This window comes from Corythoichthys intestinalis, chromosome 1 (genome assembly GCF_030265065.1).
Source record: "Corythoichthys intestinalis isolate RoL2023-P3 chromosome 1, ASM3026506v1, whole genome shotgun sequence".
Lineage (NCBI taxonomy): Eukaryota > Metazoa > Chordata > Actinopteri > Syngnathiformes > Syngnathidae > Corythoichthys > Corythoichthys intestinalis.
Genome location: NC_080395.1, coordinates 17,240,451 through 17,264,655, shown reverse-complemented (window position 1 = coordinate 17,264,655; position 24,205 = coordinate 17,240,451). Strand labels below are relative to the sequence as shown.

The 24,205-nt window shown below is 38.6% G+C and overlaps 1 protein-coding gene across 1 annotated transcript in view; it reads left to right on the top strand.

Moving 5' to 3' along the window:
• Positions 1 to 24,205, top strand: part of LOC130917002 (insulin-like growth factor 1 receptor) — a 150,996-nt gene that overhangs the window by 86,177 nt on the left and 40,614 nt on the right. The window contains exons 3-9 of the mRNA XM_057838034.1: positions 1,809 to 2,112; positions 4,191 to 4,327; positions 11,603 to 11,747; positions 18,095 to 18,303; positions 22,281 to 22,407; positions 22,495 to 22,730; positions 22,846 to 23,013. Coding sequence (XP_057694017.1) covers positions 1,809 to 2,112; positions 4,191 to 4,327; positions 11,603 to 11,747; positions 18,095 to 18,303; positions 22,281 to 22,407; positions 22,495 to 22,730; positions 22,846 to 23,013 — 1,326 coding nt within the window. The remainder of the gene's footprint in view (positions 1 to 1,808; positions 2,113 to 4,190; positions 4,328 to 11,602; positions 11,748 to 18,094; positions 18,304 to 22,280; positions 22,408 to 22,494; positions 22,731 to 22,845; positions 23,014 to 24,205) is intronic.

Below are 24,205 nucleotides of genomic sequence, written 5' to 3'. Positions count from 1 at the left end.
TGCCGGCAACTGTGAGCAGTCCTGTTTGGGTCCTTGCTTGTGTGTAATGTGAGGCTGCACCCGTGCCAGTGATTAGAGAGAGAGAGAGAGAAAGAGAGAGAGAGAGAGAGAGTTCACTGCAACGCTCAGGTTGGGTTGCTGAATCAATAATATTATGAAGGGTCGAGAGTTAATGTCTTTTTTTTTTTTGTTTGTTAGATCCAATGTGCCCCCGTCATTCTTTGTTGATGTGACGTTACTACTTTGCACGGAGGACTAAGCTAGTTAGCGATTATGCTAATCAGTGTTTTAAGTGTCCGTTTGTATTGTTTTGGAGAAGCATATGAATTATTGTTAGATAGTAAAGTTGTTTCATTTCTTTTTATTAAGAAACCACACGCATAAACCCATTCATATAACAGCTTAAGTCTCCTTTCAGCACCAACTCCCATTCAAACTGTAAATTGTCATACAAGAGCGTGTATTTTGAAATTGGATTTGGATATTTTTATGAACAACTGTTTAATAAAGAATACCGATTCATTACAGTTTGCCTCCTTCTCATTGGATTTTGTTGTTTAGTTTGTTTAAAGAAAATAAATGAGTCATTGACACAATTTATATCAGCGCTATGCCCATAAGTAAAAAAATGTCAATCAGCAACACTTTTTTTTTTTTTTAATTGAATGACCAGGACTTTTGTCAGGTTTGTGTACTGAGAAATTCTCGAGTTTTATACTCAGAACAGTAGTTCTTAACCGGAATTCGATCAAACCCCAGGGGTTCGGTGAAGGTTAAAACATGCAAGGCCCTATTTTTGCTGACTAAATCTAGGCAAAGTGCCGTTTTAGACCAGGTTTTGGACTGGTTAGGCCCCAATTTACATGCTTCCACTTCTTTCAACTGCCTAATCCTCTATCTGATGGAAGGAGAAACTGGTATGCTCAGTGAAAGGTTGACTCTCACTTGGCATTAGGAAGTACAACATACCTACGCGTAACGTGCACTGCGTGTACATCAGTAAACAACATTTCCGTCACATTTGACGCCATGAAAATAGTATGTGAGGCAAGGATATGTGAAAATGAAATCAAAAGGCAAAGCTATTTGTTGTAAATTCACACCGTTTATTAGATTTTTGAGAAGATTCATGTTTATTTTTTTTAACATAATGACTACAAATTTGGCGATCATTTTGTGCAGGGTTTTCCATTCAATTTGATATCATTTGAGATGTAAACATGACAGAAATTGCACGGTCAAGGTTAGTGCAACCAAGCAGGTTAAATGTCTCTTATGATTAATTGATGATAAAAATAATAGTTTATTGCAGCCCTATATTAGCAAGAAACAATTAGCTTTCGCTGGCCACACATATGGATTTGGCAGGTGGGATCTGGCCCCCAGGCCTTGAGTTTGACACCTGTGACCTAAGACTTATAATTAGATCAGTTAAATTATGTTAGTGATTACCAAAACCTTGAAATATTCACAATCCCAGGTCTCTTAACTCATTAGTTGCCAATGGTGGTGATAGATGGACCAGATCTGCTCTAAAAATGAACATACAGTAAGTGAGCCATATACAAACTTAAGAAACACATCAGCAACCTTCAAACTGTTCAAACAGCTTTAATGTTATCTAAAAAAAAATAACTCTTTGCCTGACATTGACAGTAATAGACACTGCTAGGCCCTCCTAGCTCAGATGAATTGGACGGCTACCGTTGTCAGTGACACATAAAGTTGCTCTTAATAGCAGTGAATGATTTAATAATAGCCATTTTCACATATTCCCATTAAATTTTATTTTTCTTTCTGTGTTTCAGAATGCCCAGAGAAATGCGGGCGACGAGCATGCACGGCGAATGGCGACTGCTGTCACGAGCAGTGCCTCGGCAGCTGTACCTTGCCGGGCAGTGACAGTTCTTGCGCCGCCTGCGTCCATTATTACCACGAGGGCCGTTGCGTGGCCGACTGTCCGCCCGGCACTTACAAGTTCGAGGGTTGGCGGTGCATCAGCGCCGAACTCTGTTCCCGAGTCCACCTGCCTGACTACGATAGTTTCGTCATCCACCAGGGCGAATGCATGTCCGAGTGTCCCTTCGGGTACACGCGCACCACCCCTAACAGGTGAGCTTGGCACACTACATCCACATCATCTATAAGAGTCTGAGTATTGTAATTGTTGTCGTGCTATAACGATTAATAGATTAAATCGAGTAATTCGATTTAAAAAAAGGTTCGAAATCAATTTTGTTGCTACGATGATTCGTGGCGGTGTTGTTTGTTTTCCAAAGTGTTGCATTCAGTTTTATTCATTTGGGAAGATACATTGCCCTCTGGTGGCAATAGTGACTATAACATAACTCGTCTAACATGGCTGAATCCATCTGCTTCCGGTTAAGGCCAACATAAGTTTTTGTTTGCGCTAATATGTTTATGCATTCGTAATTTAGTTTACAGGCATATTTAGCAGTTGTTTGTGAGAATGTGTTTCAACGACTTAAGGGGTTTGTAAAAAAACAAAAACAAAACTAAATTTACATTAATACAACTATTTAGACGATGTTTTTTGTTGTTGATATACTTAGATCCTTGTTTTTAAATTTCTAATATCGTATAAGTCTAGGCTTAGGTGTTTGTTATGCGATTACTCAATTCATTGTAGTGTTGCAACGATTAATCGATTAACTCGAGTATTCGATTAGAAAAAAAATATTCAAATTAAATTTTGCTGCTTTGAGAATTCATTTAATTAAAGTGGCGTTGTAGTGGTTTGTTTTGAAAGTGTTTGCCTTTAGTTTTATTGATTTGGGTGGATACACTGCCCTCTAGTCTGCCTCATTCACATGGCTGAATCCATCTGCTCCCTGTTAAGACCAACATAAGCTGAGTTTTTGTTTGCGCTAATGTTTTTTTTAATTTTTTTTATGCATTCGTAATTTAGTTTAAAGGTATATTTAGCCAATTTTTGTGGGAATAAGTGCCTTAATCATTTGTTTAGAGCATTGTATAAATTAAAAAACATTAGTATTTTATAGCATTTAAGCTAGCGGACCTTTACTATGTAAGTTAGCCAATTGTTCTTTTGTTGTACCTAGATTCTTATTTTTTTATTTATTTTTTACACCGGTTGAGGTTCAGCTAAGGTATTTTAATTTTTTATGTTCCTTATCCGATTACTCGATTATTTGAACTAAATAGTTCATCGATTAATCGACAACTAAAATAATCGATAGCTGCAGCCCTAATTCATTGAACTGATTACTGTATTTTCCGTACTATAAGCCGCAACTGTTTTCATATCTAGGGCACAGCGCATTATAAGGCGCAGTAGTTGTAGTAGTGGTTGGTGTGAAAGAATATTTTATTCATGCTTATAAAAACACAAACATCAACTGCTGTGAAACTATGCATTTTTTATGCTTTCATGTGAGACTGTATCCATGTTCATGTGCTCCATGTTTTCCTTTGAACACAATACAACACAATACAATGGGTATGTGTGGACTGCCTTATCTGATTTGACTCCCTCTTGTACCAGCTACAGGTAGTTTCCAAGGTCATAACTCAGGATGTTTTTCTGTGGAAAATCACCAGAGCTGGGCTGTAATAAGGTTCACTTTCGTTTTCGTAGAAGGTATCGTTTTATAGTAAGCAACGCCCTTTCAACAAGCATATAGACCCTTGACTTGTGTATTTTCGTTGTACTGTACTCCTGTGTGGTCACAGCTCCTGGCTGGATCACACCATTTGTACCCTTTATATATAGGCTATCTTGTTTATAAAGTCTTCGAAGCAGGCAATCCTTGGCTGAGTTTGATTCTCTTCTCTTACTTGAGCTATTTGTTGATACTTGTCTCGGAGTTCAAACGTGAACTTCCCTGACAGTTGGCGTTATGTTATGGATCCACTAGATGGAGCTGCGCTAAAGAGAACGTCATGCTATGGTTAACCAATACTAATCCACATATAAGGTGCATTGTATTATCAGGCGCACTTTTGAGAAAATTGAAGACTTTTAGGTGCGCCTAATTGTGGGAAAATACAGTAATCAATAGATTAATCGATTACTTAAATAATCGATAGCCGCGGCCCTAGTTTTTAGTATTTATTTCCATTTCTTTTCAAAACATTTGAGCATAATTAAGATACTGAAAATGTTTTAACTGTGATATCCAAAGTTTTATCCTTTTCTCTGTCTCTAGCATGTCCTGTGCTGCCTGCGATGGTGTGTGCGATAAGGTGTGTGACGAGAAGGTCATCGATTCCATGGATGCCGCGCAGTCACTGAAAGGCTGTACAGTTATCAAAGGCAATCTACACATCAACATCCGCAGAGGCCGTGAGTACATCATTACGATGTTGGCTTCTTACCTCGTAAATGACATACTGTGAAGGTACGCGGCATAGACAGATAAGAAAGAACTCGTAGAGGGGTGGCCAGTCAGTGTAAAATGGTGGCGCTCGTAAAAAATAGGCTGCTGCGGCACGGCGACGCTGTAAAACAGCATCATGATGTGGAGAAAGAGAGACTGCGACACTGAGACTATCAAATTGTAGGGTGGCGGAAGAGCATTTGGTAATCAGCCACATAATAAGACCAAATAATAAGGAGTAATAATTGAATAATTGTCACATTTTTTTGTACTCAAGTTTGAGTCAGAGTCGCCTGATTTTGAGGATCTGATGACATTGAGTACTGATGTGATACATCATACCTCAATTATTCATTTTTTTGTTGCTTTGTAGCCATGACAAAAAAATTATAAAAACGCCATGTTTCCACCCGATTCCGATCTTCTAAAAATGACGTGTTTGTGCCTGATATCCGATCACAATTAGATTAGTCTCATCCTGAATTGCTATACAGGTAGTAACCGAGTTCCTTTCCTACTCTGGTGACATAACCTGAATTTCCGCAAGTCGGAATGAATCCTTTCAGTACCCCTGACTCTCAAAATAACTTTCCAAAAAGTCCAAAAGTATTGTATTTAATTAATGATGGAGGAAACACTGCCCTCTGGTGGCAGCTTTGGGTCTGGCTGGACTGTCGCTTTGCAGACTCGTCTGACATGGATAAAGCATAGCCTCGCTCTTTTTGGCCCACATAAGGCTGGAAGTTGTTTCAGGTAATATATGTTTGTATACGCATTTGTAATGAAGTTTAGAGCTACAGTATGTGGAGTTACGTGTGAGCAATTTGCTATGAGAATTGAAAATACGTTAGGATTTTGTAGCATTTAAGATAGCAGACTTTTGTTAGGCAAATTAGGCTAACTTATGCGACGCTGGTGACCTGAGCGGCCATGATATCCCCCTTCTCTTCTATCCTCCTTACTCTTTCCACAGCGCCCTTTTCTCTCAGTAAGGCACTCACGAGTAAGGCCCAAATATATATGGCGGAAAACACAGACAAGACTGAAAAAGCAGTTTCTGCTCTTGCACTCATCTTTGAAAGAAACTGCTGTATTTTAAGCTAAAACAACTGGTGTGTTTGATAGAACATTATGTCTATATGCTGCCATAGCAAATTCATGGCACTTTAAGACCCCGAACTATTTTTAATTTGTCCGTTTTACCCTGAAAACCCCCATTTACAGACGTCGCGCAACCGCTTTTGTTTCAACCCAGCCATAAAAGAAGGTAATTATATTTATTATTCAAAATGTATGTCGTTTTTAGCTTAGAATCATTCATTGATGTCTCATATTTCGTTTAAAAAAAAAAAAAAAAAACTTAAAAAAATTATTCACTCACATATTTTAGACTTTTAAACAAATTATGTCACAATGAAAAAAAGGCGTCTATAAAAAAGTCACGAATATCTACCTCATAACTATCGCTTAATTGTATTTTTTTATTTTTTTTTTTTTTTTTTGCTGTCGCCTTTTCTCCGATATGTTAGATGATAATTGATCCAAACAAAAAAAAAGTTGAAAAAAAGCTTTAAAAGGGTAAATATACGAAAAAGAAAATCTCGACCAGTCCTTGATGTCTGCGATTTTTGCATCGCTTGTTATATTACCATGTTTCACCCATATAATCCCCAAAAAATCAAGCTGTGGCCATTCACAACTGTGTCTTGACACTCAGTGATACATGCTACATGGAGTTTTTGGATCGAAACAAAGTAAGCACGCGATAATATCTCATTAAAGTCATGGCGTCTGTAATTCTGTTCTCGCCTGCTCTCACCTCCAGATAGGGTTTTGCTGTTTAAAAAACTTTTTTTTTTTTTTTAAAATGCCCTCCTGCTCAAATTTTTTCCTCCCCCAGAAAATTGAGATTTTAAGCTTTCCAATGATGTAACACACATGCATATCGGACAATTTTGAAAATTGGCTAAATTGGGGGTCTCAGAGCGGAACTTCAAGTCACCTGAGTGTTTTCCACCATATATATATGGCGGAAAACACTCAGGTGACTTAAAATCTCAATTTTCTAAGGGAAGAAAATTTTTTAACAGAAGGGCATTTGTATTTTAAAAAAAAAAAAAAAAAAAAAAAGTTTTTTTAACAGCAAAACCCTATCTGGAGGTAAGAGCACGCGAGAGCAGAATTAAATGACTTTAACGAGATATTATCGCGTACTTACCTGGTTTCGATCCAAAAACTCCATGTAACGTATATCCCTGAGTGTCAAGACACAGCTGTGAATGGCCATAGCTGGATTTTTTGGGGATTTTATGGGTGAAACATGGTAATATAACAAGGGGTGCGTAGAAATCGCAGACATCAAGGAGTGGTCGAGATGTTCTTTTTCGTATATTTACCCTTTTAAATGTTGTTTTTCAATTTTTCTTTGTTTGAATCGATTATTTATCATCTAACATATCAGAAAAAATGCGATAGTAACAAAAAAAAAAAAAACAATTAAGTGATAGTTATTAGGTAAATATCCGTGACTTTTTTAGAGACACCATTTTTTTCATTGTGACGAAATTTGTTTTAAAAGTTTAAAATATGTGATTAAATATTTTTTATTTTTATTTTATTTTTTTTTAAACAAAATATTAGACATCAATTAATGATTCTAAGCTAAAAATGACAGACATTTTAAATAATGAATATATTTAATTACCTACATTTTATGGATGGGTTGAAGCAAAAGCGGTTGCGCGACGTCTGTAAACGAGGGTTTTGAGGGTAAAACGGACAAATTTAAAAAAATTCGGGGGCTTAATGCGCCATGAATCTGCCAAGGCAGCATATAGACATATTGTTCTGTCAAACACAACAGTTCTTTTGGCTTAAAATACAGCAGTTTCTTTTAAAAAGGGGTGCAAGAGCAGAAACTGCTCTTTCAGTCTTGTCTGTGTTTTCCGCCATATATATTTTTAAAGCTCGAATAGTCATTGACTATAACGACATTTAACCCAACGTGCTTTCACAGTATCTTTTTTTTTTATTTTTTTACTTATTAATATGACGTATAATACATGTTTTTGGACAGTTATATTGAGGTTTCGGGGTACTTAATGGGTTAATTCCGTCTTCCGCGGAAATTCTGGTTACATCACCAGCCTATGAACTGAATTTGTTCGTAACCTAGGGACTACCTGTACCTGAAAATCAAAAAGTTAATATTTCGCAATACTTTGTAGCCCAAAAGGTTATTGATATATTCCCACCAATAATCACTATATCAGTTTTAAAAAGGTGTCACTGCTTTAAAAAGGAACCAACATGTTGTTACCAAATTCTTCCATTAGAATAGTGTCTACATTAGCTTTCTGGCTGCTATTGACTGCGCGAGACATCCAGTACATTTAGCGCCAAATGTAATGGATGTCCTGCACAAAAACCATAGTATTCCCAGCCAATCTTATTGCCATTTACAGGTTACTTCCTCTTGATTTCGAGTAACTTCCTATTCATTCGGGGACATTTTTGAGCCAATTCCTTTTCGGTCACCCAAAATATACAGGAAGTGACTTGTAAATGCCCCAAAATGAACAAGAAGTGACCAAAAATGCCCTTAAAAGAAATGGTAGTGACCAAAAATAAACAGTTCAAATGGATTGGACGTCTACCAATGATAAACTGCTTTCCATTCACAGCAGAAGGATTAAAATAGCTTGTTTCATGTTTATTAGTTGTTTTGTAGTGCATCCTAGAATGATTTCCTGACCCGCGTGTATCGTTAATTTTTGTATCTCCTTATCCCAGAGGCTCCCACCCCAATTGGATACAGTAACTAAAGTCATCATACAGACAGTGGTATGAAAAAGTACCCGAACCTTTTGTAATTTCTCACATTTCTGCATAAAATCACCAAGAAATGTGATCTGATCTTTGTCAAAATAACACAGATGTAAAAACATTGTGTGCTTTAACTAAAACTACCCAAACATTTATAGGTTTTCATATTTTGATGAGGATAGCATGCAAACAATGACAGAGGGGGGAAAATGAGTAAGTGAGCCCTCTGCCTAAGGAGACTTAAAGTGTAATTCAAACCAATTTTTACCCAAAAATTTAAAGTCAGGTGTGTGCGCAATCACTGATGAGTGGTTTAAAGCTGCCCTGCCCACTATAAAACACACACATGGTAAGAATTGTCTTGATAAGAAGCATTGTCTGATGTTCATCGTGGCTCGGTCAAAAGAGCTGTCTGAAGACCTGCGATCAAGGATTGTTGATTTGTATAAAGCTGGGAAAGAATACAAAACCATCTCTAAAAGTCTGGATGTTCATCAATCAACAGTCAGAGAAGTTGTCTACAAATGGAGAGTGTTTGGCACTGTTGCTTCTCTCCCAAAGAGTGGCCCTCCACCAAAGAGTTTAGCGCAGAATACTGAGAGAGGTAAAAAAGAACCCTAGAGTGTCTGCTTAAGATTTACAGAAATCGCTGGCACAGTCCAATATCTCTATCTTTGCAGACATCAACTATGGCCAAGAACAGTGTTCATGGGAGGACTCCACAGAGGAAGCCACTGCTCTCTATAAAAACATTGTTGCTCGTTTAATTAGGCCTGTCGCGATAACAAATTTTAGTGTGCGATAATTATTCTCATAAATTATTGCGATATGCGATATTATTGCGCCCACCCAATATTTTTTTTAACCAATTTACAATAACAGTGAGAATACAGTATATATTAATAGATTAAGTACACCAATTTAAATGCGATAAATATTTACTCTCAAATTCAAAAGTACTCTTAAAGAAATTACAACTAAAACAATAGACCATTCCTCTTAAGTAAAAATCAACAATATTGATACCGCACAGAATAAATAAAATGTGTTTTTAAAAAAAAAAAAAAAATGCACTTAATAACTTAAGCATTTAGGCAAATGAAAACTTTTCCCGTCATAGCTTCTGCAATGGTGTTCCATAGGGATGCAACGATACAGTTAAGTCAAGGTTCGGTATTATTTTTGATACGGGGGACACGATTTTGGATCTCATTCAATACATTTAATGCTCTGTAAAAAAATAACAATTATATTTTTTGTTTCGTTTTTTTTTTTTGTTGTTGTTGTTTTGTTTTGTTTTTTTTGCTAACGAGCAAAAATTAAATTGCCATCATATAAACATGCATTTTAGTGCATAATATTTCTGTGCTTACTTCTTACTGATAGGAAAAAAATTTATAGAAAAGTGCTGAGAACAATCTTTACTGTTTGTAAAGTGAGGCAGGGCACACTGTTGATTGCTACAGCTCTCTTAGCAGCTAGGTTTACTACATGAGCAAGACATCCTATTTATGGTCCGAATCCATCTGTGTCACGAACTGAATTAACAATATTTGCAACATTATCTATAGTCAATGGTATGGATTGATTTGGCCTTCTTAACTTCCGTTCAGTCATGACAGTTTAGAATTCATCGATGTAGTATATGGACTACGTGTCCCATAATCACTCTGGGCTCACGTAGCCAATGGCATGGGACGTAGCACATCTAGTTTGCCATTTCATGATATCTAGTGTGTGGGCGCATTGAAAAAGTTAGCAAGCGCCGCTGAAGTCACCTCTGCTCATTACTACACAAAACCAGCATTTGACAATCGACTTTCATAAACAGGACGCGTTTGAAGCACAGCGCTCTTAATTTCATTCAGCTGTTCGTTGTCAAAGCGATGTTGTTCGTCGCAGCCAAGTCGGTAACAATGTTTTGGCGGACTTTGTTGTAAATATCCGGCGTTGTGCTGAAAAATAGCCGCCCCGCGTGAAATGTCACTCCTGACGGGAGCGGCCACACGTCAACAACACCGGCGCGCCGTAGATGGTCCTCAGTCACTCCGGAGCACTGACGTGGCCGGTATACGTTGAACAATAGGATATAATGGGAACGATTGGCTCCGGCGCTAGTTTTTGCCGGACCTGGAACAAAGATGCATTTTGCGCAGTTGGTAACGAGGAATCCGAACTCTTAACAGCACGTCTGTCGCACACGCGCACGCACGTGCACGCGAGGCGATAAATCGCAGCGGAAAAATTACCGCCTTCTTTTTTATATATCGCGCGATAAATGGAATTATTGCATATTGCGACAGGCTTACGTTTAATGTTGCAAAAAGGCACTTGGACACACCACAGAAGTTTTGGCAAAATGTTTGTGGACTGATGAACCCAAAGTTTAATTGTTTGGGAGGAACACACAACCAAGAAAAATGGAATAGCTCACCAACATCAACACCTCATCCCCACCGTGAAGCATGGTGGAGGGAGCATCATGATTTGGGGCTGTTTTGCTACCTCAGGGCCTGGACAACTTGCAGTCAGTAATGGAAGAAAGATTTCAAAAGTTTATCAGGATGTTTTGCAGGAACACCTGAGGCTGTCTGTCAGACAGTTGAAGCTTAAAAAAAAGATGGATGCTACAAGACAATGATTCAAAACACAGAAGTAAAGCAACCTCAGAATGGTTTCAAAACAACAAAATACACATTCTGGAGTGGCCAAGTAATATTAAATGTGATGGTTCACTGACTTATTTTTCCCCCTTCTGTCATTGTTTGCATACTATCGTCATTACAATATGAAAACCTATAAATGTTTGGGTGGTTATAGTTAAAGCAGACACTGTTTTTTCATCTGTGTGATTTTGACAAAGATCAGATTGCATTTGATGGGGATTTTAAGCAAAAATTTGAGAAATTCCAAAGGGTTCAGGTACTTTTACATACTACTGTAAATTGTCAACGAGAATTCCTATTTGCATTAAGTAAAGCACCATGACAAAAACGTCAACATACAGTCAATACTTAGTTTTTCAGAACAAATCTGGCTCAGATTCTCGGGGGCCCATCTAACTCCAAGCAAAATGACATTCTTCAAACGATTAAGGCATACCAAGCATTTCACTGAATGACGCAAGTAGTATTATTCAGGTATATTCGTCCACATCAATACACCAGTTAAATATGGACACCCACTATTATACACGAGAGCGAGAAAGGACAGTTTCTCTGACCCCATTTGACTTTGAGTGGAAAGCTGAATAGTCAGTCTAAACACGGTGAGGGCAAAACACTTTTTACAATCTACAGTGATGTCACATGGAGTCTAGACCAAAACCTTGGAAAGTCTGAGAACTGTAATTTCCTGAACCTTAAACTATAAATACACAGAGTTTAATGATAAATATTAAATTGTCCTCTCAACAGACAACATGGTGGCCGAACTGGAGAGTTTCACGGGTTTAATCCAGAGGGTGACGGGCTACGTGCGCATTCGACACTCGCATACGCTCAGTTCGTTGGCCTTCCTGCGAAGCCTGAGATACATCGACGGCGAGGAACTCCTGGATGAGTAAGAACACAGAAAACTCCTTCTGCTTTTATAACTGTCTTGTTTTTCGTCATAAGGACCTAAAAAGTCAAAGAGTGCAACTTTTCCCTTCATGAAGTAACTGAAGTTGCTGAATCTAATCAAGAAGCTATCAGTCCATGAAAAACATCCTCGTCTCTTTCTCCTTGAGTTCACAAGAATCTTGCCGTTTCAAGGCTCCACATTGCAGTCATTCCTGTATGTCTGGGTGGTACGCAGCATATCAAATAAGCCACATCACCACTCATCACCCCCCCTGTCCTTCCCTCTGGATCTTGTTTTGAATATTTCCCCTTTGGCTTTCCATAATTAATGGTGACCTAACAGATCGGAATGTGTCTGGTATTGAACAAGAATGCAGTAGAGCTGCCACATTACTGTCAAAAAGTGGCGGTGTTCTCGAATTGTGGCAAGTGTGCACAAATATACGCGCTATATTCATTTGCATTTGTCAGATTGAGTCCATATTACTAATCTGTCTGTTTTAAATACAGTGGTATCTCAAGAAATGAAAGCTTCAGTACACCAAAAATATTTCATCATACGAAAGATACAATATGTACTGCCTGTATTGTGATCAGTGTTGTTAATCTTACTGAAAAAAAGTAATTAATTATAGTTACAAATTACTTCTCCCAAAAAGTAATTGCGTTAGTAACTCAATTACCTGAATGTAAGAGTAATTAGTTACTTGGCAAAGTAATTGGTGATAATTACTTTTTTTTTTCCTCAAAAAAAAAAAAAAAAAACATTGGCCACACTATGTGAAGTTTTTTTGTGAAGGTTTTTGGTACAATTGGCCCGAGCCCAATTCTTTACCCTAATTTACCCTTCACCCTGAATCAACTGTTAAAAGTTGTTAAAATTGCTCCCATTATTGCATTAGTTCCCTTCTCTCTACTTTCGACAAATGAAAGTTTTAAAACTTTCATTTTGACTTTTTGTTGATTTTTTTTTTGTTGATTTTGACTTCAAGTCAAGATTTTGCCAATTTAGAAGTATTTTAGATAAAAAGTTACTTAGGTTCGTTAGGAAGGTTCTCTACAAAAGAGCCGTAATAAAAGGTCTACTGCTTTAAGATGGCGGCTGTTTACTAATGCATCTAGTGCCGTGTCTGTCATTTTGCATCTAGTTATATCTATATACAGTATATACAGTGTTGTTAATTTTACTTTAAAATAGTAATTAATTACAGTTACAAATTACTTCTCCCAAAAAGTAATTGCGTTAGTAACTCAGTTACCTGAATGTAAGAGTAATTAGTTACTTGGCAAAGTAACTAGTGATTTTTTTTTTTTTCTCAAAAAAAAAAAAAAAAAAACAAGAAACAAAAAAAACAAAAAACAACAACAAAAAAAACAGGTCACACAATGTGAAGTTTAAAGGATTTGGGGGACAATTGGCCCTAGCCCCTTTACCCTCCACTTAACTAGACACAAGGGTATTGCGATAACTAGCTAGTAACCTTTGCTATGTGTGGAAGTCATTTAAAGTTGTGAATCAACCGTTAAAGTTGTTAAAATTGCACCTGTTAATGCATTAGTTCCCTTCTGTCTACTTTAAACATGTGTAAGTTTTAAAACTGTTTCATCATTTAAAGATAGATTTAAGTTAAGATTTTGCCGATTTAGAAGCATTTTAGATTTAAAAAAAAAAAAAAAAAAGTTACTTAGGTTCTCTAGGAAGGATCTCAACATCAGGGCCTTCCTGAGAGGTCTACTGCTTTAAGATGGCGGCTGTTTACTAACACATGTAGTCCTTAAAACATGTTGGCAATGCAGCTGTGTCAGTTTTTGCATCTAGTTCTATAATATGATATCTACCGTGTCATGTGGGCGTAGTTTGTCGGCTATGGCTACAGTCAGGTATTATTGGAGCCACCTAGCATCGCGGTTGCAACGGCCCCACTCCTGCTCTGCTCTCGTCCCCGTGAGTCCGTTTCTCTCAGACTTTTTTTATTCAACCAACTTAGTAACGCATAGTAACGCACGCCTTTCCCGCCTCAGTAACGGTAACGGCGTTGCCAAGATGAGAAAAGTAATTAATTAGATTACTTATTGCTGAAAAAAATAACGCCGTTAGTAACGCCGTTATATTGTAACGCCGTTATTAACAACACTGATTGTGATAGATGATTCCCGTTTGCAGCAATGCAATAATTTAACTACCATGGATGTCTCGATCGCATATTTTTTTGTCCGAGTAATCTGATTTTGAGTCCCGATCCGATACCCTAAGTTTTTTTTCTAAATTTGAACACAAGTTCCAAACATGTTACGGTACTGTACTTTTTACAGTACAGATTATTTTGTTACTTTTTAGCCCTTAAAAAGAATATATACAGTGGGGCAAATAAGTATTTAGTCAACCACTAATTGTCCAAGTTCTCCCACTTGAAAATGTTAGAGAGGCCTGTAATTATCAACATGGTTAAACCTCAACCATGAGAGAGAGAATGTGGAAAAAAAAAATCACATTATTTGATTTTTAAATAATTTATTTGCAAATCATGGTGGAAAATAAATATTCGGTCAATACCAAAAGTTCATCTCAATACTTTGTTATGTACCCTTTGTTGGCAATAACGGAGGAAAAACGTTTTCTGTAACTCTTCACAAGTTTTTCACACACTGTTGCTGGTATTTTGGCCCATTCCTCCATGCAGATCTCCTCTAGAGCAGTGATGTTTTGGGGCTGTCTTTGGGCAACACAGACTTTCAACTCCCTCCGCAGATTTTCTATGGGGTTGAGACCTGGAGACTGGCTAGGCCACTCCAGGACCTTGAAATGCTTCTTACGAACCCACTCCTTTGTTGCCCTGGCTGTGTGTTTGGAATCATTGTCATGCTGAAAGACCCAGCCACGTCTCATCTTCCAGCCCTTGCTGATGGAAGGAGATTTTCACTCAAAATCTCTCGATACATGGCCCCATTCATTCTTTCCTTTACACAGATCAGTCGTCCTGGTCCCTTTGCAGAAAAACAGCTCCAAAGCATGGTATTTCCACCCCCATGCTTCACAGTGGGTAGCGGGGGACCCGTCTGGAACTGCAGGATTTGAGTCCCTGGCGGCGCATTGTGTTACTGATAGTAGCCTTTGTTACTGTGGTCCCAGCTCTCTGTAGGTCATTCAATAGGTCCCCCCGTGTGGTTCTGGGATTTTTGCTCCCCGTTCTTGTTATCATTTTGACGCCACGGGGTGAGGAGGGAGTTGAAAGTCCGTGTTGCCCAACGACAGCCCCAAAACATCACTGCTCTAGAGGAGATCTGCATGGAGGAATCGGCCAAAATACCAGCAACAGTGTGTGAAAAGCTTGTGAAGAGTTACAGAAAACGTTTGGCCTCCATTATTGCCAACAAAAGGGTACATAACAAAGTATTGAGATGAACTTTTGGTATTGACCAAATACTTATTTTCCACCATGATTTGCAAATAAATTCTTTAAAAATCAAACAATGTGATTTTCTGGTTTTTTTTCCCACATTCTGTCTGTCATGGTTGAGGTTTACCCATGTTGACAATTACAGGCCTCTCTAATATTTTCAAGTGGGAGAACTTGCACAATTAGTGGTTGACTAAATATTTATTTGCCCCACTGTATATGGCGGAAAACACAGATGAGACTGAAAAAGCAGTTTCTGCTCTTGCACGCCTCTTTAAAGGAAACTGCTGTATTTCAAGCCAAAACAACTGTTGCGTTTGATAGATTGATATGTCTATATGCTGCCATAGCAGATTCATGGCGCGTTAAGCCCCCGAACTATTTTTAATTTGTCCGTTATACCCTGAAAACCCCTGTTTACAGACGTCGCGCAACCGCTTTTGTTTCAACCCAGCCATAAAAAGAAGGTAATTATTAGGGTTGTTCCGATCATGTTTTTTTGCTCCCGATCCGATCCCGATCGTTTTAGTTTGAGTATCTGCCGATCCCGATATTTCCCAATCCGATTGCTTTTTTTTTTTTTTTTTTTTTTGCTCTCGATTCAATTCCAATCATTCCCGTCATTTTGGCAATGCATTAAGAAAAAAAGGAATAAAACTTGGACAAATATTTACATTCAACATACTGTACATAAGTACTGTATTTGTTTATTATGACAATAAATCCTCAAGATGGCATTTACATTATTAACATTCTTTCTGTGAGAGGGATCCACGGATAGAAAGACTTGTAATTCTTAAAACATAAATGTAACTTTGTATATTGTGACTAAATATTGCCATCTAGTGTATTTGTTGAGCTTTCAGTAAATGATACTGTAGCCATTTAACTGTTCTGCCCAAATGCATGATGGGAAGTGTAACCATCACTGTGCGTAGTGGCACCAATTGATATATCTTATCTGCGTTGGGAAATAACATAGGGTGTTAAGAAAAAGATCAACTACTACCATTCTTCCCCACATTGCTTCCCACGATCTTTCTAATTGTTGAGAGAGGGATTGTAAGGCTTTAGCCAATTAAAAAAAAGGCTCCAAAGGCTGTCAAAATTCACTCTACTCAGTTTACGCTGCCTTGTAGCTCTATATATAGGTAAAACGGCACCATTATAGATTGAACGCGACAATGCGTGAGTGGGTCGTGCAGTGCATGCGTTAATTGCATTAAATATTTTAACTGTGATTGATTTTTAAAAAATTAATTACCGCCGTTAACGTGATAAATTTGATAGCCCTCCTTTAAGCCAAAACTAAAGACGCTGGATGAGCGTAAGACATTTTGTCTGTAACGTTAGATACAATTAGAAAATGATTTAATTAAAAAAAAAAATATATATATATATATATATATATATATATATATTTTTTTTTTTTTTAAAAAGGCATGTCCGATATTTTTTTGCCGATTCCGATACTTTGAAAATGACGTGATCGGACCCGATCGATTGGCATCCTGATCGATCGGGACATTTTTAGTAATTATATTTATTATTCAAAATGTCTGTCATTTATAGCTTAGAATCATTAATTGATGTCTGATATTTCGTTAAAAAAAGACTTTAAAGTTTTAAACAAATTGCGTGACAATGAAAAAATTAGGGCCTGTAAAAAAAGTCGTGGATATCTACCTCATAACTATCACTCAATTGAATTTTTTACGTTACCGTCGCATTTTCCCCAATATTTTACATGATAAATAATCGATCCAAACAAAGAAAAAATGGAGAGAGAAAAAAACGATTGAAAGGGAAAATATATAAAAATGAAAATCTCGATTACTCCTTGACGTCTGCGATTTCTGCATCGTGGCCCTTGTTATATTACCATGTTTCACCCATAAATTCCTGAAAAAATCCAGCTATGGCCATTCACATCTGTGTCTTGACACTCGATGATACATGCTATATGGAGTTTTTGGATCGACACAAGGTAGGTACACAATGATATCTTGTTAAAATCATGGCGTCTTTAATTCTGCTCTCGCGTGCTCTCACCTCCAGTTAGGGTTTTGCTGTTTAAACTATACGTATGTACATATACAGTATATACATATATGTATATATAAAATGTGGACTTTGTGGGGATTTTATGGTTGAAACACAGTAATATAACAAGGGTCGCGACGCGGAAGTCATGGACAAGAAGGAGTGGCCAGGGTTTTTTTTTTTTTTTTTTTCAAATATTTACCCTTAAACAATTCCCCCCCCCCCCCAGTTTTTCTTCAATTGGATCGATTATTTATCAGCTAAAATATCGGGGAAAACATTGTATATTCTCTCTGGCCAAGATAAGAAAATAAATTTTACTGTATGTTCAAGCCCGGAGACTAGAGACGACACTGGTGAGTAGGGGGGCAGCACATCACATGAGTGACACCAGCAGACACTGCTACGATGCAGACTACACTGCTACGATGCAGACTAACTACACATAAAATGTCACACATGGTGAACGTGTGATGGAAACTATTGTGCATTTTCGTCTTGTTCCGGTCTCGTCAGACGAAAACCGTCATTTTTCTCGTTATGATTTAGTCTTCTAAAACACAGTTTTTGCTCGCTATCGTCTCATCATTGTGAGGAAAATAGTCTTCGTTGACAATATATTTTTGGTATTGTCATCATTGACGAAAACAACGCTGAGTCCAACAAAGCATTACAATTAAAGACTGTCATAGGACATGACACCAAATTTAATGTGGTGTTTTAGTCGCACTCAGAAAAAATGAGGCGATTTACATGTAAAACGCAATTCATTATACAAAAAAAAAAAAAAAAACCATAATATGAAAGCCACTTCGGAACACATTAATATCGTATCTTGAGGTACCACTCTACTTAAAAAATTGAGGTAAAAGGGTATTTGAATGATGACTGTCCTTCCTTCCAGCACCTACGCCTTCTCGGCATTTGACAACCAGCAGCTCCAGTACTTGTGGGACTGGAAGCAGCACAACCTCACCATCCGGAACGGGAAGCTGTTCTTTCGGGCCAACCCCAAGCTCTGCGTGTCGGAGATCCGAAAGATGTGGGAGAAGACTGGAGTATCGGGACGCTTTGATGAAAATGACTTGCGCAACAATGGCGACCGAGCCAGTTGTAAGTGCCAATGCAGTCCAAATATTTCCTATTTTCATTGGGGTCGCTTTTTTTTTTTTTTGTTCTTTATTATTTGGCTTTTTTTCGGTCATAAGTATGCTTTCTTTAGCAGTTTTTTTGTACATATTTTTAAAATTTATTTTTACCTTTTTTTAGGACTATGAGCCGCATTATTTTTATGGCTTTTTCTACCCTGTGGCTTTTATAAGAGAGCGGCTTGTTTATGGATTTTTTTTTTTTTTTTTGACAAACAAGCCTCAGTTTTTTATTGTTAAAAATAATGAAATTGTATAATTAGACATATTTTAAAAGAATGGCTTTCCAAATTTTGCCAATACATAGCTGTCAGCCACTACAGTAGCACCGATAAAGGTTGCCAGAAGTTCGTCAGACTTACTCAAAAACTCAGGATTTTATAGATGAATGTGGCTCCATCTGTTCCTATAAAAGAACAATTTTTAAATAGATGGGCACACTATTTGCGACGACAAGAGAACGTGATGCTCGCGTTGATTAGCCGTTTAGAACTGGCACTCGGAGGACTTTTTTGCCACAGTACTCTACAACAAAGCTGCAAGGGTTAACGTGAGCTCTTAACCGTTTTTTAAGAGGAATTCATCTACTTCGTTTAGAAGGCAAATGGAGTGACCTGTTTTTTAAAGTGCGTACGACAGGAGAAAAAATTCTTAAATATTATGTGAATTAGAATCATATTTTGAGACGATTCGACTATATACCACAATTTAGTCTTTTAATCTGCCGGTTAGCCACGCCTACCATTATAGGGCTCTAGTGTCCCCAACAGTTGGATGACGTCAGGGGAGTCACGATTTCAACTGATTTAGTATGCAGCCGATTGAGGGGGAATTATTCACAACAAGGAAAACGCGACGAAGAGAGCCGTAAAATGTCCTTGTTTCAGTCTCTCTACTACAATATTTTTACAGGATGTTCTTTTTATCCAAGTATTTTCCCCAATAGCTAAATAAATGGCATGGTCATGACAAATAACAGTCTTGTGCTAAATGGAATATGAAATAATAAAAATGCATTTATTTAAGACGACATGGCAAAATTACTCCATAATGGTCAAAACTGTCGACTTCACCTCTACTGTCGCACCTCCCGAACGATATTATATGCCACCTAAATCGGGCTTATGTCATTTCCCTTCCCCGGCTTCAGAGAATGTAAACAAACCAAGAGGCGTGACAGCTAGCCGACATGCTAACCCGAACCGAGTGATGTTTCAAAGTCTTCTAAGCGGAAAATCACACATAACTAGCCCGGATCATTTCACATGACGACTGGGTTGTCGATTGTCTTCGCTGATTGGCAAATCGCCCGACGGAGAGCAATTTTCAGCTCGTTCCCCTGCTGCTGCGGACAGGAGAGCTCGCCGGGGAAGCAGCTGGACAATGTTGCTAATGTGTATAAGGAGAGCTTTTTACATGCTCATTCATGATCAAACGTAAGTAGTCCTTTATTTAAAGAATGTTTGTAGTGTTTAATTTGTAATCACTGTATTCGCGGCTATTTTTAACACAAAGTTGCAATTTCTGATCGGGTGGAAAATTTGACAGAACACCGGGCACACCAAGAGGGCAAAAGCAGAGTATAGTGTTTGCCCGGCGGGGGGATGTGCAACAAGCCGCCGGTCATCGGCGGAGTGGACAAGGAGCATATCAGCCACAAAATGCAAGCCACCTCCGTATTAAAATACTTCCAGTATTTGACATAATACAAAACACAATGTTTACTCACTTCCTCGTAAGTCCCATGGTCCCACAGTTGTAGGGATTGTTTTGGCCAATATCCACCGGTGAATAGGAACCTTTTGTAACCCCAAAAAGGCGCACACGTCTCTCCCTCATACAGCAAGATTGTTCTGCAGCCATTTGGCTGGCGTGATGCGAAAAATAAACTTATTAATCCGCAAAATCAGCTGAATCCTTAGTCCTTCTTATACAACAGTACGGCTGTACAATGAAGAGGACTCCCTCCTCCGTACACGTCACAGCGCCCTCTTTCTCAACTCGAGACTCTTGCCGGAAGTCACTCATTTTCATGGCGCGGGATTCAAAACACTAAATAAATATAGCAATCGCTTCAACAAACATTCAGGCCGTCTATTTCATTCAGGAGCATAAAATACGGCGTGTATTATGAAATAAACATGCTTTTTCGTGTCACAGGCACTTTAAAGTTTGTTTTTAAGCATTCAGACAACACATGTTGGTGATGTTGATGCATGTTTATATGGTTGATAAACATATATTTTTGATCAATCAAGTAATTCTGTCTAACATCTATGTAAATATCCAATGTTAAAATATGGACACCTGCGGTTTATAGTCAGGCATGGCATATATGTGGATTTCTTTCTAAAATTTTAAAATCAGGTGTGCTTTATAGTCTAGAAATTACGGTATCTATATTTTAGTCTTTCTCTATTAATGTATTGCATTCTATTTGTGTAATTCCTGATTCCCAGCCAATATTTACTATATTTTTCAGACTATAGGTCGCACCTGAGCATAAGTCACACCAGCCTTAAAATGCCCAACGAAGAGGAAAAAAAAACATATAGCCTATAAGTCGCACTGGAGCATAAGTCGCATTTTTGGGGAAATTTGCTTGATAAAATCCAACACGTAGAACAGATATGTTGTGTGAAAGGCAATTTAAGATAAAGATACAATGGAGAACAACATGCTGAATAAGTGTACAGTATGATAATGTCACGATGCATGAACAACGAAATACGAACGTGGCCGGTATGTTAACGTAACATAGCTATTAACTCATTCACTCCCAGCCATTTTCACCGGAGCAAGGCCCTTCGCTCCTGGCCGTTTTACTGGATTTTGACTGATTTTGCAAGGCCCACAGAAAATTCTGTTCTATTGCTATACAAACATGGAAAGATTAGACTCTTCTTTCAGCAGGAAAAAAAAGTAAGTTCATCTTTTTCCATTCTTTAGAAATCAGCATTAGAAAATAACTTAGTTTGAGCAATTTTCCAATTTCAGATGAAAAAACGGAGAAATTGAGCTTTTTGTTAAAGCATACATTTCAAACATAACTTTGACTTTAACACAGCTATTTTTTGCTTTAATTACATCCCAAACATCTGAATAATATTTTCTTTTTACAAAATAACAAACAACAAGACAAATGGATAGCATTTTGATAGCAAAGTAACAATTTATTTACAAATAACTAACTGAGATGACGCTGTTGCGGCCGCGACAGCCGTGTAAATTTTTCCCTCATCGTCGCCTGTTTCATAAAGATGGATTTTTTTGAGTCTCTGCGGGGTCTGCTTGGCGAGCAGCACGGAGTCAACGACATCGTCCGCTGCACTGGTGGCCCCGGTCGTTCTGCTCAGTCGTCCAGCACCTGGAATCCCTGCCGTCCTCTCTGTTGTTCTGCTCGGTCTTCCGCCATCTGGCATCCTTCCATCAGCGCCCCCGGCCGTGTGGCCCGGCCGTTTTTTGCTGTTGAATCTGGTTGCGGCCCTTACCAAATGCGATACTGCCCTCCAATGGCCAGTTTTATTGCTTTAAAATGGATTTTCAGCTTTGTGCTTTGGAGCTCAGTTGAATCAGAATCCAGACATGTCTCTTATGAAAAAAAAAACGTAACAGACGTATAAATACGTCTTTGGGACACTGAAACAATTAAAAATAGAACCTATTTATATGTTTTTGGGAGCAAATGAGTTAAGGGTTATTCAGATAACTATAGCATAAAGAACATGCTAACAGATTTACCAAACCATCAGTGTCACTCCAAAACACCAAAATCACATGTAAAATGATATAATAATGTGCTAATAATTTCACACATAAGTCGCTCCAGAGTATGTCGCACCCCAGCCAAACTATGAAAAAAAACTGCGACTTATATGTAGTCCGAAAAATACGGTACTTTTAAAAATTACTTTTAAACATCTCTCTTTACTGCCCCCTCAGGTGAAAGCACCATCCTGCAGTTCAAGTCCAACACCACTAGCAGCACTCGGATCATACTGACCTGGCAGCGCTACCGTCCCCGTGATTACAGAGACCTGATCAGCTTTATCGTCTACTACAAGGAGGCGTACGTTTTCATTTGTTGTTTTCTCCTTTTTTCCCCACATCCCAGCTTGGACTCATTATTGATAAAGTTGCACATTACTCCCCACAGCCCTTTCCAGAACATCACCGAATTCGAGGGACAGGATGGATGCGGCTCCAACAGCTGGAACATAGTGGATGTCGAGCTGCACCAGGATAAGGACACGGACCCCGGGGTGCTTTTGTCCGGTTTGAAGCCTTGGACACAATACGCCGTGTTTGTCAAAGCCATCACACTTATGGTGGATGACAAGCAGGTGCCCAGCGCCAAGAGCAAGGTGGTGTACATCCGTACGAGCCCATCAGGTAAAACTGCCTCCAAAAAAAAAGTGGCGGGCTTCTCATAATTTGGAAATACTTGAGTGTAGTGGTGTGCGATATGGGAATAATCCTCTAAATATTGCTTGTTTGTTCTCCGTAGCGCCCTCCATGCCTCAGGACGTGCGTGCCTACTCCAACTCCTCCACCCAGCTGGTGGTGCGCTGGGTCCCCCCTGTGTCCCCCAACGGCAATCAAACCTACTACTTGGTGCGCTGGCAGCAGCAGGCCGAAGACCGAGAATTGTACCAGCATAATTATTGTTCTAAAGGTAAGCGCAGGTTTTTTGACTCTCAGGCAGATGCACTCAGTAAATAAATGCAAAATAGTTCGAGTTGGACTTCCTGTATGGAGAAACTTTTATTATACAGGTGTGCTTTTATTCTCAAAGCCTGGTGTTGCCCCAACTTGTCAGTGTTTCTGAGCAAAGCGGAAGGCGTGTTATTACCTTAAGTCGCTAATGAAAGCTATCACTATAGAATATGCCTTGTCATCCATTTTAACCCAATGCAGGGCATATTTTCAGGGATGCATCTGGGCCGCACCCTTGCGCCATTTACGCATTTTGACAGTCACTGGCGCAACTTTGTAACTCCACTGCGCCAGCACCGGCGCAAGTCTATTACGATTGGCGCAGTGACGTGCGGTCAGGGGAGGCAGGTGAGGCCTCACCTGTCATCATGACAAAAAAATAATTATAGCATCAAATTTATATTAATATTTGTCCATTGCTCTTAATGTATGACTCATTTCAAACATTTTTTATAGTCAAAATCGCTGAATTTGCCCATTTCCTGTTCAAATAACGAAATGAAACGAGAGGTGCGGCAGCAACGAGTAAAGCCTCACCTCTGATTGCGCAATCCATAACAAACTGGGTTGAGACATGGAATTGGAGCGTGATGTCGCCATTATAATGTTTCCAGATATGTTTATTTGACCTGATTTTCCACAGTCTGGCTAATGTATTTAACCCTTAAAGTTTAATGTTTGTTAGCGACATATTTAGTTTTGCTGATGGGAAATAAAACCGCAGTGAAAAGGCACAGGTTGCGACAGATAGTACTCTGCCGCACTGAAAGGGGGCGTACGTGAAACTGGACTTTCCGTCAAAAGTGGAAGCGATTAACAACACCGGAGCTAAAAGGTTTGCTTCAAACTACGGGACAGAAGATAACTCGCCCTTTTCAAACGGACTGGTACACCTGAAAAGACTGGCTATGTGGCTGTCCTTCGAAAAATCGCCTTTGCTGCTTTCCCTGCCTTTTCTTCTCAACTTGTGCCAATGTCTGGACTAACACGAGATATTGTGACATTAAAAAACTACCACGAAGCCTTAGCAAACATGAGAGCTCGACCACTCCCATTTAAAGCCTGATTGCTTTAAAAACTTTTGGAAGCTCAAGGATCGATTTGGCTTTGACGAACAGCGGAAGCTCAACGGTAGCATCCACAATGCCCAA